Source organism: Heteronotia binoei, unplaced genomic scaffold (genome assembly GCF_032191835.1).
Source record: "Heteronotia binoei isolate CCM8104 ecotype False Entrance Well unplaced genomic scaffold, APGP_CSIRO_Hbin_v1 ptg000323l, whole genome shotgun sequence".
In the NCBI taxonomy this organism is placed as follows: Eukaryota; Metazoa; Chordata; class Lepidosauria; order Squamata; family Gekkonidae; genus Heteronotia; species Heteronotia binoei.
In genome coordinates this window covers 1,372,592-1,388,769 of record NW_026800017.1, presented here as the reverse complement: position 1 = coordinate 1,388,769, position 16,178 = coordinate 1,372,592, and the positions used below count along the sequence as shown (strand labels likewise).

The window sequence follows — 16,178 nt, the reverse complement described above, 5'->3', positions numbered from 1 at the left end:
GTGGTAGTTTCTTCAGCCTTCCACATATATTTTGACAAACAGTCCTCAGGAACAAGCCTAGCCTAGATTAGTCCTCAGGGCAGGAAGTTTTCCACCCCATTTCCATTGCCTGCTACTGCTCTGAGTGGCAGCAGAAGAAATTTAAAAAAACAAAAACAAAACTGCAGCATGTGCTGTAGCATCACGTTACTTTTGGTAAAAAACAACTGACATAGGGTAGCTCTACGAGTCACTCCAGAAACTCTATGGGTAGCTCTAGGAATCCAGCAACTATCTATCTGTCTGTCTGTCTATCTATCTATCTATCATTTTCGATTTATAGCCCGCCCTTTCCCGAATGAGCTCTGAGCAGATACTATATCAACTCTAATATAAAATGTCTATTGTTAAATATGTTTTTATCAAATATTTTTTTTAACCTGGGTGTACATAAAAACAAGATGTCAGGGACAGGGTTGTCAAATCTGACTTGGAAAATTCTTGGAGAATTGGGGCTCCAATTCCTCTGCTGCCCTCCAATGGGCGGAGCCATAGGAACCTCCAGGGTTCTTTTCTTCCTGAGAGGGCCTTAGGAGAACCTCCTAGGGGATGTGGGCTTGCTTCCATGCAGCACCTGCTTTCTCATGCCTGCTTATGCCTCTCCTTTTTGCAGTCAAGGGAGTGGTCAAGCCCCTTGGACTTTCCTGGATCCACCTATTGAAGTGTTCCTTGGAGGAAGGACATCTCTAGCTTTTCTTCTTTCTTCAATCCAGAGGCTAGGCCTTGTAGACTGTCAGAAGCCCTATGGAGACCAGACTCCATAGGGTATAATGGAGCTCCCAGTGGACATTTAACACACACACACACACACCGCTTTCTGATGACTCTAAAGCAGAGGGAGAGCCTTCAAACCAGGCAATCCCCTGTACCCAAATGGGGATTGCCAATCCTACACTGGCTGTTTTGGGTTCCTGCAGGGCTCTCCTACAGAGAGCCAGTGTAGTGTAGTAGTTAAGAATGGTGGACTATAATCTGGAGAGCCAAGTTTGATTCCCCACTCCTCCACATGATGTCAGCTCTGGGTGATCTTGGGTCAGTCATAGTTCTCTCAGAGTTCTCTCAGCCCCACCTACCTGACAGGATGTCTATTGCATCAAATCACTTAAGAGGTGGTACTGGCCTCCCGTTAGACTTCACAAATTTGTCCCTACTATTGCACCTACTTGTATAAAAAATGTGGAGAACTAGCTACTTATGTATATATGTATGTATAAATATACCTACAATTCCACCAATCATGTATATTTGGTGGAATTGTAGGTATATTTATACATTTTGGCATCAAATTTAAATCCAGATAAGACTAATTACAGGGTACCTCTTGCCTTTAGAACCAGACATTTTTTTATTGCACAATTGGAAAGACCTCTCGCTTAGGAAATGCTCTTCTGATTTAATCAACATTCTTATTGCAGCTGCTAGACTTACAATAGCGGCTAACTGGATAAACTCCTCTCTGCCATCATTAGAATACTGGTTTCAGAAATTATGGGAACTGTTTGTAATCAATAAGGTAGCTTGCAACTCATTCAAACTGAATTTAGAGCAGTATGAAGGATGTGTTGTTTCTGTTTGGTTTCCTTTAATATCATATTTAATGAAACATGATATTGTACCTCAGAATTCATTTTACAGAAAACTGATTTATTTTTTATTTTGAGTTATTTTGTATATTCTGCACAACTGACTTTTTAGAACTTGTACTTTGTTTTCAACATTAGATTGATCTTGTCTATGTGAACTGTACGGACATGTCATGGTTGTAACTGTAAGCATTAAATAAAATTTGTTTTAAAATTGAAAAAAAAAAAGGATGCGTACTGCGGGGAGAGAATTGGGAAGGCAATTGTAACCCATTCTGAGACTCCTTTGCGTAGTAAAAAGTGGGGTATAATAACCCACTCATCTTCCTGCAGCTGGCTCCCAGACACCTCCAACTGGCCCATGGACACTTCCAGATGAGTTTCAGGAGGGAACTAATCTCTATAGTTTGGAAATCAAGTCATAATTTGAGGAGAACTCCAGGCACTACATGGAGGTTGGTAACCTTGGGAGAAGAGTTCTAACTTTCTCCCTGGCATTATAGTTTTCTATATGCAAAAAGAAAAAAATTAATACAGGAACATTCCATTATATCAGCCTCCACCTGCAATTTGGAATGGGGTAGCCCAGACCACAATTTACCATCTCAGTAACAACCAGACCCAAGTAACAGTCTATCATACATTGATTTTGTGAGGTACTTACATGTTAAGAGTATAATACCCTGCCCTAACCCAGAATCAAAATTCAAGATTTTGCTAGCTGGAAATAGACTTTAAAAAAAAAAAAAAAGTTACCTACCATATCGACCTCAGAAATACTGTCCAAGCTTTCAACCTGTACATCAACCCCAACAGGAATAGCAGGGCCTGTGGGAGAGTGAAAATGTCCTTTATAAATCTTCAGACAACTGCAGGAAAGGATGCGAATATTTCAACTTACGTTGGTACTTCGATTTGAGCATGATGTATGGATTGTACATTGTTGGTATTAAACCACAGCATAATATTTTAAGACAGAGTACTTTATTGTATAGTAAATGTTGTCTCCTAAAATGAGAATCCATGCTCAAAGGATGATGTGGAGGGGGGAGGAATGTAGTCAATAATTTTACTCGAGCCTCTCTATCCAAGAAAGCACCAGCAGTTTTGGAAACAAGTCCAAGCAGGAGAGCTGGTTTGGTGTAGTCGTTAAGTGTGCGGACTCTTATCTGGGAGAACCGGGTTTGATTCCCAACTCCTCCACTTGCATCTACTAGCATGGCCTTGGGTCAGCCATAGCTCTGGCAGAGGTTGTCCTTGAAAGGGCAGCTGCTGTGAGAGCCCTCTCCAGCCCCACCCACCTCACAGGGTGTTTGTTGTGGGGGAGGAAGGTAAAGGAGATTGTGAGCCGCTCTGAGACTCTTCGGAGTGGAGGGCAGGATATAAATCCAATATCTTCTTCTTCTACTCAGAAGTAAGTTCCATTTTATTATATGACATTACTTCCAGGAAAGTGGTTTTTTGGATTTCAGCAGATGAATATATTGCAAGGGTCAATGCCAAATGGCACAAACCATAGAGTGAAGTGCAGAAGGTCTGGGAAGCAATTTGCGAATAGTTCAGAGGTGTTTGAAGATCTAAATGGAAAAGGATGAAGTTATCCTCAGGCAAACAAAGTGCATCCTGGAAACTCCTGTGGCATCACACAACTTTTCCATATTCTCAGACCGATTTCGCTCTCACTCTACACCGCTCCGACGTTCCTCTTTTCAGTGTGGTGTCCTTCCAATTTCCCACTATCTGCCCCGGGACTTCAGCTTGCGTTACCATTTTTTCAAGGCAAAGAGAAACCAGTAAAAACCAGTTTCTCTTTGCCGCACAAAAACGGAAATGCAAGCTGAAGCCCCGGGGCAGATAGTGGGAAATCGGAAGATTGCCACACTGAAAAGAGGAACGTCAGAGCAGTGCAGGGTGAGTGCGAAATCGGTGTCATTTTCCTCACTGTTGCTTTGTGTGTGTTTTTCCTGTTTCATATGTGCTTTACTCCCTCTACTGGTCAATTTGATGTTAAATTGGTTTATGACTGGCATAACTCCCTACAGATTTTTATGTCAAACATAAAGCAAATTGACACTAAAGACTAACTTTTCTAACACTTTGGTACCTTGCATTAGATGCCACAGCATTCAGAATATTAAAGTATAGGCTAGAGGCTTAAGTGTCTTCCACATAGTAATCCATTGCAATGAAGCTTATCATAGTTAAAGCCACTGTCCCATGAAATCATAAAGCTAGCATGGCTTCCTTCTTATCTATGGCTTAATTATAGTCTCTTGCCCTCTGGTGTCAAGTGGTCCTTAGACTCCAATCACAGCACTTGCTCATTGGAACCCTCTAGAACAGGGGTGGCCAGTGGTAGCTCTCCAGATGTTTTTTGCCTACAACTCCCATCAGCCCCAGCCAGCATGGCCAATGGCTGGGGCTGATGGGAGTTGTAGGCAAAAAACATCTGGAGAGCTACCATTGGCCACCCCTGCCATAGAGTATGACTCAGTCAGAACATCAAGCCAGACATGCTGGAAACAGTTGAAATCACAGCTGATCTTGATGCCTCTTCATTCCTTAGCAAAATACAAGTACACCTAAGGTTGCCAGCTTCAGGTTGGGAAATACCTGGAGATTCTGGGAGTGGAGCCTAAGGAGGGCAGGGTTTGGGGAGGGACTTCAATTGGTGTAATGCCATAGAGTCCACCTTCAAAAACAGCCATTTTCTCTAGGTGAACTGATCTCCGTCACCTGGAGATCAGTTGTACTCTCAGGAGATTTCCAGCCAACACCTAGAGGCTGGCAACCCTAAGTGCACTAAGATTACTTGGGTAGCTGGACATGCTAAGCAGTAAGCTTAGATTAATGTGCATGTTAGACTGTCTGTAGCAATAGAAAAGAGTAAGAGTTCAGCAGCACCTTAAAAACTAACAAAATTTGTGGTAGTGTACAGGGTTGTCAGCCCCCCCACCCCGGTCCAGATTGGGGTTTCCCTGCTTTCACCGGCTCCTCCACACCTGCAAATACCCCAAAATGTGGCATAATGATGTCACCCAGAAGTGACATAATTGCGTCACTGATGCTGGGTAAATTCGGGCTCAAATCGTAGAATTCTGTCCAAAAACTAGAGTGTCACTTTATGCTTGCAGCGGACAATCTCAGGAAGGCCCAAAGATTCCTGGGATTGTATGGAGTATAATGTTCATTATGTTCCATACAACTTTTGAATGGATTAATCAATTACTACATATTCACTTTTTAAAACAATACTGGTTCTGTGGACTACATGACAATCATATAAATGAAGAGAACTCTCTTAAGATAATGGTTGCAAAGGGCATATACAGCATGCATATATGTCATTGGAATGACAGTGAATAGTCATTTTACAACTCAAAGGTGGCCCTCTAAAATGCAGAGGGAGAAGGCACAACAAGGCCTTCCCACCAGCCTGCTTGGGGCCAACTGCCATGGAGCTTCCCTCTCTGTCCCTGAATTTTACCTGATCATTACGGAACAGTTTTATAATTATCCAAAAGTTTACACCTGAATTTGCTTGTTTTTACTTTCTCTTCCTATCTCCCCTTTTATGTTATGTTATATTCTGAGGAAATATTGTGAAGTGTAAACCACCTTGGATGTAAAGGCATATAAATAAATAAACCAATTAATCACATGGCTAACTTTTATAACAGTAAGAATAAAAAGTTGGGTGAACACATAGCACTCACTTTTATACTATCGAAACCTAAACACATATACAGAAGAACCCACCTCAGACTCTGTTTGGGTGTTTTTGGAGGTTGCCCTGGCAGCAGACCATACTGCTGAATTAAGCATCTCGTGATGAGTCACCAGGAGATTTTTGATCTCGCTAATCCTTATAGTCATTAGAAAGCTGCTAGATATTTAATCCTGTCTCTGCCTCAAACTATACTGGCTTGGGAGGGTTGGGTTGCTTGCTCCAGATGGTTAACCACTTTCTTCTCTAAATCAACACCATTGAGGAGAAAGCAAAATAATATTTAAAAGTATAGAAAATACAACAAAGGGAAGCAAAATTAACAGTCCTGAAAGGACTCTGAAATACAGTCCTTTGGAAATGTCTCTAGCACAGGCCTTGCTGAACCAAACAACAGCCAGGGCCAACACATCTCCCACCCATTTAAGGGGGGTTGCGTGATTGTCATTCTGAGTTGCACATTTTGCTCCCATTTCCATGTGTACAGTCTTTCACATGCTTCCTTACAAAGAGGTTTTCTGTTTAGTGTCACTTGGTGAGCAGTGGCAGCACCAGAAAAAAAAATTCTGGGGAGGCACAGAAGGGACAAAGTATATTTCTGACTGCTTACAGACAGACTAGCATGGCTATTCATCTTGATCTAATTCTGTTCTTTGTTTGTCTTTGCAATTTGATAAAATGTGGATGCACGTAAGAACAGGATGCAAATACATACATTTGTTGAAAGATTAGAAGTTTTCAACATCAGTATTCTTACACACATCAACAGTAACTAAGTTCAGCCTTTGGTTGAAGCAATGAAGATAGATGGCTTGTGGCACCTCTTTCAGGAGCAATGCCTGCACCCCATTTAGTTTTCCACTCATTGCATCATAGGTTAGTGCTATGCAGTGCTTGATATCTATGCCACAACATGCTAAGGTATTCTTTATGTAAGTCACTAGTGAAGAAGCATCTAGTGAATAACATGGCTAGAAACCAACAAACTTTTCATATACATTGCCATTGTAGCAATAATAGAAAATGATTAATATTTGTAATATTTGTTCCTGTTTATGTATGTCCTTTGTTTCATTAGCAATTAATGCCAAGAGGCCAATTTCCTTCACTTAATAAGAAATTAACCCCAGATCCAGAATCGTTCTGCTAATAAATATCTCTCTTCTTTTATGTGCATGTGTGTGTCATGGCAACCTCGGGTGACTGACCCCTACTGGGGGCATGGAGGATATTCTGAGAGGTGGCTGAATAAAACCTGCCCTCTTGGCTCTGATATTTCAAGGGCTCCCATCCAATTACTTGCCAGAATTGACCCTGCTTAGCTTCCAAGATATGATGACATTGGGCTTGCCTGCATTATTCAGGTCAGGGCAACCATTCTGCTAGTGATATGTAACAATTCATACTGAACACAGTGATTTGTGTATTTTGCATATCATGGGAAAGTATCTGCTTCAGACTGGATTCTAGTATTTTGCTTTGCGATTAAGTGCAAGAATTCAAAGATCATTTCCCCTGTTGTCACTTGCCTCATTTTCCAAGTGTCCATGCTGAGCAATGTTTTGTGTAGCAGTGACCAAAAGAATATCTGCAAGAGTAGCTACATAATACTTGTTTCCTTTTATAAGTTGTTCATGAGCAACACTTAATTGTGCTAAAACAAAACCTCCTTTGAATTTCTGTGTGTGTTCGTAACTTTCCCATGCCACCATGCAGTCTTTGCAGAGTGCACTTGAAACACATTAATATAGGATAATTTTCCTAACAACCATCTGCTGCCTACCCATTGCATTTTAATATAATGCCAAAATAAATTGATACAATAGAATAAATTGATTTAATAAAATGCCAAAATAAGTTGATACAATGTATGCAACAGGTGGGATATTAAATAGCTAATATCATTATTGATAAACTCTTACAGGAACTGGCTTCCAACAATCCAATCTTAAAATTTTCTTAGACCACCCACACCTAGTTTTAACATTCTCTATATTTCTCATTACTTTTACATTTTTTTCTGGGAGGGGGAGGGAATAACCCAGAAGTAACACATGATACAGGAAGGTGGACCAAAAAGAAAAGACAATCTTATGTATAATCTTATGTATAATCCAAACAGTCCAAAGAGAATAAAGAACATTTCTGTGAATTTCCAAAACAATTCTCAAAACAAAACTGAACTTCCTAACTAAACCACAGAAAAAATGTAAAGGAGAAGGCATTATGCTTATTATACTAAACCAAAGCAAAGACAGAATTACATGGAATAATTCTAAAGAAATCCAAACAGGATCACATATCAAAGCAACAGCCTAGCAGAAATTAATAGAAACTACTCCAGTTTGGAGTACTGACTGGTACTGAGTAATGACACCTTGTGGGGGAATTGGTGGAAATTTCTGCAACATTATATATGAGTGCTGTGACAGGTCTTTTCTATCAACTAAGGGGACCCTCACAGCTGTCTGTGATTTTTTGGGAACTAGGCTTGTTTTGAATTATAAACCTTTCCTCCAGTTACCAGGCATTCCTAAAGTAGCAAGTGTATAGGCTTTGGGTTCACTGCTGTGTGGTGTTTTGTGGTGCACAATTCATTCAGACCTTTATTGGCATAAATTGTGGTGCACAAGTAAAATACAAAGATCACTGAGGTAGGATTAGAACATAAACGACAAAAAAGATTTACTTATTTATTTATTTACAGGTTGGTTTCAACAGGTCAGCAACACCAGTCTCCAGGTAGACAAAGAAGAAATTTGGCTGAGATGATTACATAAGGGTAATTGGGAAGAATACACAAAATGTTGAAACCCAAGTCACTATGAACAATTTCAAATATATTCAAATATTTACACCAATTCATATAATTATAAATCACAATCAATCAAACATTCAATTAATAATATATTACAAGTTGAGTAAATAATAGTCCATAGTTCTATAGTCTGGAGAATTCTCTGAATGCCAAAGAGTAGCTCCTTAGATTCTTCCAAATATCCAGAAATTTGAACCTCCACAGCTTCCTCATGGAGGTTCAAATTTCTGGATATTTGGAAGAATTAACTTGAGAATTAACTTGAGAAGACTCTCTCAGGATTTACTCTTCAGCATTCAGAGGATTCTTTCTGGACTGTAAAGCTATGGACAGAGTGGTTGTGAGGATGAAATTTGTGTTCTTCTTGTCGTCATAAAAATATCAATCTCTGCCTTTGAGGAAACTTTATTCAGGGCTTTTTTTTGTAGAAAAAGCCCAGCAGGAACTTATTTGCATATTAGGCCACATCCCCTGACTTCACCATTGTTTCACACAGGGCTATTACTTTCTATCATTAATTACATTTATAGTATGGGCACATGTACTAAATGCGACAACACATGCTTTCACATGAGTTATCATAGTTGTGAAATGTATGTGGATCTCAAGATGTGTGTGCTGTAATCTTACTTGCTTTTTAATAACCACTTTTTAGTTTGAGAATAGTTTCTCACTTAAAAGTCAGTGGGACATTTCCTATTATGATGGTTCCAATCAAAGAAACAAATGAGTTTGTGAAAAGATTAGGCTTCTCTCATAGACTCTTGTTCAAACTGAAACACTGGTTCAGGCGAGGGACTGAAAGAACATGGAAAGTTTTTGCATTCTGGGCATTAAGGCCAAGCTGATGGTGACTCAGAGAAAGAAATAAGGGAGAATGTGAGACATTCACAGTTGCAGGGAGTCTCATCAGTCCTAATGATGTCAAGGCCACCTAAGGGGCCTATACATTCCATCTTGTTAATGCAAGGATTTGTGGGAGTTTGTAAATTGGGTCTGATGCTGTAGAACATCAGAAACTAACTGGCAGTCTCACCTGTTTGGTTACATTACCTTGTCAGTAACACCAATGGGTCAGTTGGGTTACATCAGATTAAGGATGGATGCTTTCTATCCCTAATGGAAAATGCAGTTTGTGATGATTTGTGGTTCCTGGCATGCCCGGTTCATGAACCACAAACTGTCACAAACTTTTCAGAGTTAAATTAACCAGTTATGTGAGGTTCATAATGCAATAGAATGGCCACCTGGCATTCAAGAAACACCAAACTTGCAGGAGATCTCTAGCTGATTCTCCTCTACCTGCCTGCCAAGTTTGAAGAGGACTGGATTTACAGGGTCCAACCTATGGCCAACAAAGCCCAACAAAGAAGAAGCCCTCATCCTCCATTGTTTCCAATGGAGAGTGGGGAGCAAAAAAAAGCAAGGGCAATAGAGGCCCTGCAACACAAAATCAAAGTCCCTGAGAATCTCTGCAGTAAAAACTGAAGGTGGGTAGTATTTCTGCAAGCCCAGCAGAATCAGTGCCACTGTGGCAGTTCAAACCCAACAGGACTAGGGTCAAAACAGAGAATCTCTGCAGTAAAAACTAAAGGAGAGATTTTTGCAAGCCCAGCAGAACTAGTGCAGTGTACTAGTGCCCAACAGAACCCAGTGCCACTGACATTGCAAGCTTAAAATGACAAGTCACAAATCCAAGCAAGGAGGGTAGAATTTTGTAAGCTTTGTACAAGAAAATGGAAAGTGAACACAAAGGAAGGTGGGGGAGCTCTTGAAACTGACATGACTGCTATGAAACTGACAACAGTGCTTCCAAGGCTGGGGAATCCCCCCACAATTGCTTTGAAGTTTGGTAAACATTTTGTTTGAGCAGAGGCAGACCGTATGGAAATGTTTCCATTGACAAACTGGCATGATCCTTCACAAACGGCTTGAAAGTTCATGCTAGTTGACCTACCATAAACTGGCCAAAATTCACCACAAACTAGTGCATGTGCCAGTTTGTGCCCATCCCTACATCTGATTGGCTAGCCTAAATCATGCTAGCACAGGCTGCAAGGCATAAAGGAAAGATCCTTCATTCTTCTTTTGCCCTTTGCTTGGATTACAACTAGCCTTGGGACACTTTTGACTTGGGTAGGCATCTGTTAATTTTGGACTTTGAAACTATCTTGTATTTGCCTTCCTAAGTAACCTCTGGATTAAAACCCACTATTTGTAAGCATCTAGGTTAGTTATCTAGCTTTGTTATTCTGTTCTCATTGTTCTTTGCTCTTTGTTAAATATTCCTGTCCATCCTTTTAATATTTTCACTTTAATTATATTTCGGTGTATTCTTGAATTCAGGAAGCTTCAATATGAATCTAATACTTTGACCCAAGTTGGCTACAGCTACCAAAGTAGCTTCTTTTTTGGGTTCAGCTTCTGAGTGCACAACCTTACAGGGCTGGTTTCTTGTTTAGACCTGGGAAGATCCCTTGGTCTCTGAGTAGTCAAAGGGGTTGGTGGCTGCTTCCAAACTAGCCACCCTTCTGGAGTGGGCTCCTTGACTCAGGAGTTAGCCTGCCGGGTTGTAGAACGGTGACAGCAATTACACTTAATTATACTTAACTGGGAACAAAGAAAAATAGAATTTGCTAATTTAACGTTTTGGATTAGTGGTGTTATAAGAATGGATAAGGATAAAGGACATGACAGATTGCTTGCAAATCTGGAACAGGATAGTTGCTCAGGCTCCTGCTTTTGAGGTAACACCATAGCTGTGGGTGGGTTCAAAATAACCTCCACTTATTAGCAAGAAGATAAAGGGGTCAGAGCAGTTGGGTTCAGAACACAACAGAGGGGCACAATTTTAAGTAGGGATGTTTGAACACCCTCCACTCCAGCTTGCATCCTCTTCAGTAGTTGTGAACAATGAGCTGTTCGTGACTGTCAAGTTGCTTCATAGTACTTCCAAAAAGCATAGCACTTAATATACTTAAAATAGAAAGCATACATATATGTGCCCATAGGTCCTTCTTTGCTATTAGTCTTTATGCTTTTCTTTTTATTTTGTTCACAATTATCTATTTGTAGTTTGTAGTAGTTTCATGACCTAGCATGGACATGTCCCATTAATGTATGCCTGGAAGGGTGCCCTCTGAATTGTTTGGCCTTCCACTCACTACAGTCGCTTTCTCACGGGTAACTTTCAAAGCCCTACAATGCGTTAGTTCTATTGTAAAATGCCCTTTAAAAGAATTTTTACTTTTTTTGTACAATCAGAGATTCGGTTTTTGGGTTTTTTTCAGTTTGATGCATTGAACCTTGCTCTCTCTATCTCTCTAACAATGTGCTTTTGCAGAAGTGTATAGGATACTAAATTCAGATTGGTCTGACACATGAGGCTTTTTTAGGGACAACGTTTTGTAAGAGGGGGTCTGATGCTTTTCTCCTTCATATACCATAATTCTGCTTTGGAACAAGTCTGGAATGAACCCTGAGGGACTCAAGTTTTATTATTCTTGCTTTTTACAGGCACTACAGTATTAATTAGGTAATTCAGCATGGAAGGCAACACCAAACGGAGGGGGCCTAGACCCTGCGGCTCTGAAGAGAAGCTTATGCTTCACCTGCCTGCTGGCTCCCAGCTACTGTGGCTAATCCTGCAGTTTTGTGAGCTACGTTTGCTGCAATCTAGTTAGTCAGTTATTTCAAATCTTGATTGAATTTTAGATCTCTGCAAAGAGGCCAGGGATTAGCAATCCCAGAGATTGAAGTCCAGCCCTGCATTTATGTGAAGAACTAGCACGACGGCCACCTGTCTGACTCGTGTATGCATCTTTACAAAATTAAAAGGCACCTCTTGCAGTTTCAGTGTTGTCTATGCTATAAAATTGTTTCTGGTGAAGGGCTATATATGGCTTATATATCAAAAGATAGCGCTGTTTTAGTACTATGTGAAACAACTATACTTTGCGAACATGTTTCCAAACCCTGCTTTGCCAAGATGTCACAAAAGGTCAGGAATATTGGTGGGTGAAATGTACATGCACATACACCCCCCCTGCCTGACAGTGCCTTCCTTCCAAACTAGCTTGTTTCTGATTTTGGACCCTGGGTGTAGAGAAATGTTTTAAAATGGCATGAGTGGCTGGGTGAGAGGACCAGTGGGTGGAGAAGATTTAATCACTCCCTACTAATTCTCCCCTGCAAGCATCCCTCATATGCCCAAATCTGTAATTTGCCTTGTCCTTCTCATAAACCCAGGTTTGCCCTACAGAACCAGCCCTGTGTTACATGTTACAGCAGCTCTCCTGATTCTTAGGCAGAAATCTTTCAAATTCCTGTTACTGGGGGTGCTTTAATTGGATATCAGAACAGAACCTGAAACTTTATAAATGCAGAGCCTGAAAACTAGCACTGCACTATGGCTGTTCATTATAGTCTAGAGAATAGCACTGCAAATAAAGCTGTCATAATTTCTCAATTTGCTTTTGAGTGCTGATAAAAGTGAACGGTAGTCAAACATCTATTTCGAGTTGTTGGTGTGCTTTAGTGTACTATTTAAAATATATATAGAAACATTTCTGTATGAAACAGTATGTGATTTATCGCTCTAAGCATCACATTCCCCACCTACCCACATGGTCTGCTCTGCAATATTTGCACAACAGCCCCTGAGTCCAAGCAGAGGACCCAGGTGATTGACTAAGATGCTAGACTTGGAGGATGCCTGTCATGGGCTATCTGCTTAACTATCCACACAACAACTGAAGTGGAGTGCCTCAGGGATCTGTCCTGGGCTCTGCGTTGTACAGTGTCTTTGTAAATTACTTGTATGAAGGAAGAGAGGGGATGCTCATTAAATTAGCAATGATACTGAATTGGAAGGGGTAGAAAATAGAGTAGAAGACAGAATCAGGATCTTGACAGGCTGGCAAACTGGAGTAAAATTAACAAAATGAATTTCAACAGAGATAAATGTAAAATTCTGTGTTTATGTGGGGAAAATCATAATTCTAGAATAGGGGTGATTTGTCTTGGTAGTAGCATATACAAAAAGGATCTAGGAGTCTTTGTCGAGCATAACTAAACATGATCTATGAGCTAAAAAGGCAAAAGCAGTTCTGGGCTGCATAACATAATTTCCAGATCACCTTACTCTGCTCTACATAGACTTCACTGTGTTCAGTGTTGGGCAACACAGTTTAAGGTTGATGATAAGCTGGAACATGTCTGGAGGAAGGTGTCAAAGGGCTTTTTTTTATAGGTGCAGGGCTATTGTAGGTTTTTTGTAGGAAAAAACCAGCAGGAATTCAATTGCATATTAGGCCAAACCCCCTAACATCACCATTGTTTCACAAAAAAGCCCAGCAGGAACTCAAGCCAGCCAGAACTGTGTTCCTGTGCATTCCTGCTCAAAAAAAGCCCTGAGTAATTCTGTCAAGAACCCCGATAGATCTAAGATGGGCATGGTAAAAGTGGAGGCCAGGGTGTGTCTTACCTCATTTAATATTTGGATAAAGTTCATTCTAAAGCCCAAGGGTTTAACTCCCCTGATACTTAATGATAACCATGGATCAACTTGGCTAAAGACAGTCAAAAATAAGCTGAAGAGTTTGGGTTTTTCTCCTTTTTCTGTCCTGGAGCTTGGGTATGAACAGGCAAAGGATGCTAGATACTAGCACCAGACAGATGTAGAGAGCTCACTGGCTTTCTGTCCACAGACAGCTCCAGATACGTTGTTTCATCAGCCACTTATCTCTCTTGTCTGGAGATACCAGCTCACAGGAGAGCATTTATGCTTGCTAAAAATCAAGCTCTCTCCTCAGCGGTTCTAGAAGGGTGAAACAGTGGAGAAGTTTGTATTGTCTCTCCTATAACTAATAGATACAGGACCTGTCCTAGGACGCATGGCGCCCCAGGCAGCCTCGCTACCCGCCCCCCTCTGCAGCTCCCCCTCCCCCCCTCACAAATTTAATGCCAGGGAACAGGCAGTGAAGTGCTGCACTCCCAGAGCACTTTAAAGGTTGCCCCCCTCCCCCACCAATCAGCTGATCGGTGGGTAAAGTGGCACGGAAGCTGGTGGCTCCTATGCTGGCTTTCCAACGCACTCAGAATGATCAGCGCTGGGGCAGCAGCAGTGGGAATGATGACTGAGCTGCTGAAAGAGCGGACACACCACTGCTTCTTCCGGAGGCAGTGGTGTGGCCGCTTTTTCAGCTGCTTGCTCATCCTTCCCACTGCTGCTGCTCAAGCACTGATTGTCCTCAGCATGCCGGAAGGCCAGCCTCCATGCCACTTTACCCACCAATCAGCTGATGTGTAGGGGGGGCGGCTTTTAAAGAGCCCTGGGAGCGCGGCGCTTCACCGCTTGTTTCCTGGGCATTAAAATTGTGAGGGCGGGAGGGAGGGGGAGGCAAATAAGGATTTGCCTAGGGGGTGAGGCGGGGGCGAGGGCTGATTTCAGCACCCCTCCCCTGCCCTAGGCAAAAGTCTAGTTTGCCTAGTGGGCGGGCCGGCCCTGAGCAGATACTAGATACCCAGGCCATCCAGATTCAGTGTATATTAGAATGCTGCTAACTGATGAAATCTACTGGTCTTAGTGAATAGTTTCTTGTAGCTGCTTAGTGAATTTGGCAGATAAAGAAGGTTTAAGAATGGTTTATTATGTTTTAAATACAAAATTATTAATAGTTTTAAAAATTTGGAGCATGTGAACCTGTTTTATTCTGTGCTGGTCAATGACCATTTTTAGTAAAGATTGATTAATTGATACCTATTCAGGAATTACCACTGCAAAAACTAGTGAATGGTCTTGCAACCAAACTGTACCATTTATGCCTCCAGTCTATGTATGCTGATTAAATTCTGTCCTCTGGGATCTCGAGGTATGGCAAAGTGGGGGTGGATGGAAAGTAAACTACATCATAGGAAGCATTAGGCTGTTCTTCAATAGAAAAGATACAGCTATTTTAAGTATCAGCTAGCTAAAGCTGCTTATTCATGGACTCTCTATCAAAAAATATGAGATGCCCTAGATGAAATGCTTCCAGTGAGAGTATGAGGAAGGGAGCCCAAATGAACTATTTACATAAGCTTTAAATATTAATATCTGTAGTAAATAATACCTGAACATCTGCTCGTTTCACCAAGGTCACTGGCACTAGGAAAACTCTGAAAGGGCCAAATTATTATTATTTTTATTATTATTATTATTATTTTACATGTGTACAATTACATAATCATTTTGTAGTTATAAAGAACAAATCATTTGAGAACTGCAAAAGGTCCTGTGTTGTGTGCAAGAGAAAGTTGTATTAAGTGGACAAAGATGTCGATACATAAGCATATGGGCAGAGATAATGGTGATGTAAACAACAGAACAGATAGAATCACTTCTTGATGGCCATTAAGCTATTACCATATGAGTCAGTGGGAGCAATATGTCACTGTGAATGTGGCCCACTTTCCAGTCTGAGCCCCAATTCACACTGGGATAATCACATTATTTGTTTTGGGTCCTGTCAAAACAGAAATGTACAGGGAGTTCCATATCCAGAGCTCCCAGCGTTTTTTGTTTTTAATCTTAATTCTCAGACATGTGAGAGCCCAATTCAGATTGGTGCAGAGCACAAGAAGAGGGAAATTAAGCTTTCTTCCAATGCTGTTTTTTGACCCAGGTGAGAAGGTTTAAGCCCTCTTTTCTCATGTACTGTGATTCTGATCTAGGTTGGACCTCTACAAACCTGAGAATTCAGTTTCAAAAGCTGCTAAAAACTCCAAACAAAAAAACTCCCAGTGCATATCTGGGGCAGACCCAGAAACAATTTAATGCAAAGCCCCAAATAGTGTATAAGGAAACTAATTTTCCTCTGTTGCTTCTCGTTCCTAAGCTAAAGGAGCTTTGGTTTGGAGTCTACATTCAGTTTAGAGAATACCCCAATCTGGGCAATGATACATATAAATACCCAAAGGGATGTGCTGACAAAGTCATGTGTATCCTTCATAAATTCTGAAGGAAGCACTG

General features: G+C 41.0%; 1 protein-coding gene across 1 annotated transcript in view; it reads right to left on the bottom strand.

Annotated features, from left to right (window-relative positions):
• Positions 1-16,178, bottom strand: part of LOC132590599 (gamma-aminobutyric acid receptor subunit rho-2-like) — a 55,110-nt gene that overhangs the window by 16,148 nt on the left and 22,784 nt on the right. Inside the window, exon 3 of the mRNA XM_060263554.1 lies at positions 2,383-2,450. Within this exon, the coding sequence (XP_060119537.1) occupies positions 2,383-2,450 (68 nt within the window). The remainder of the gene's footprint in view (positions 1-2,382; positions 2,451-16,178) is intronic.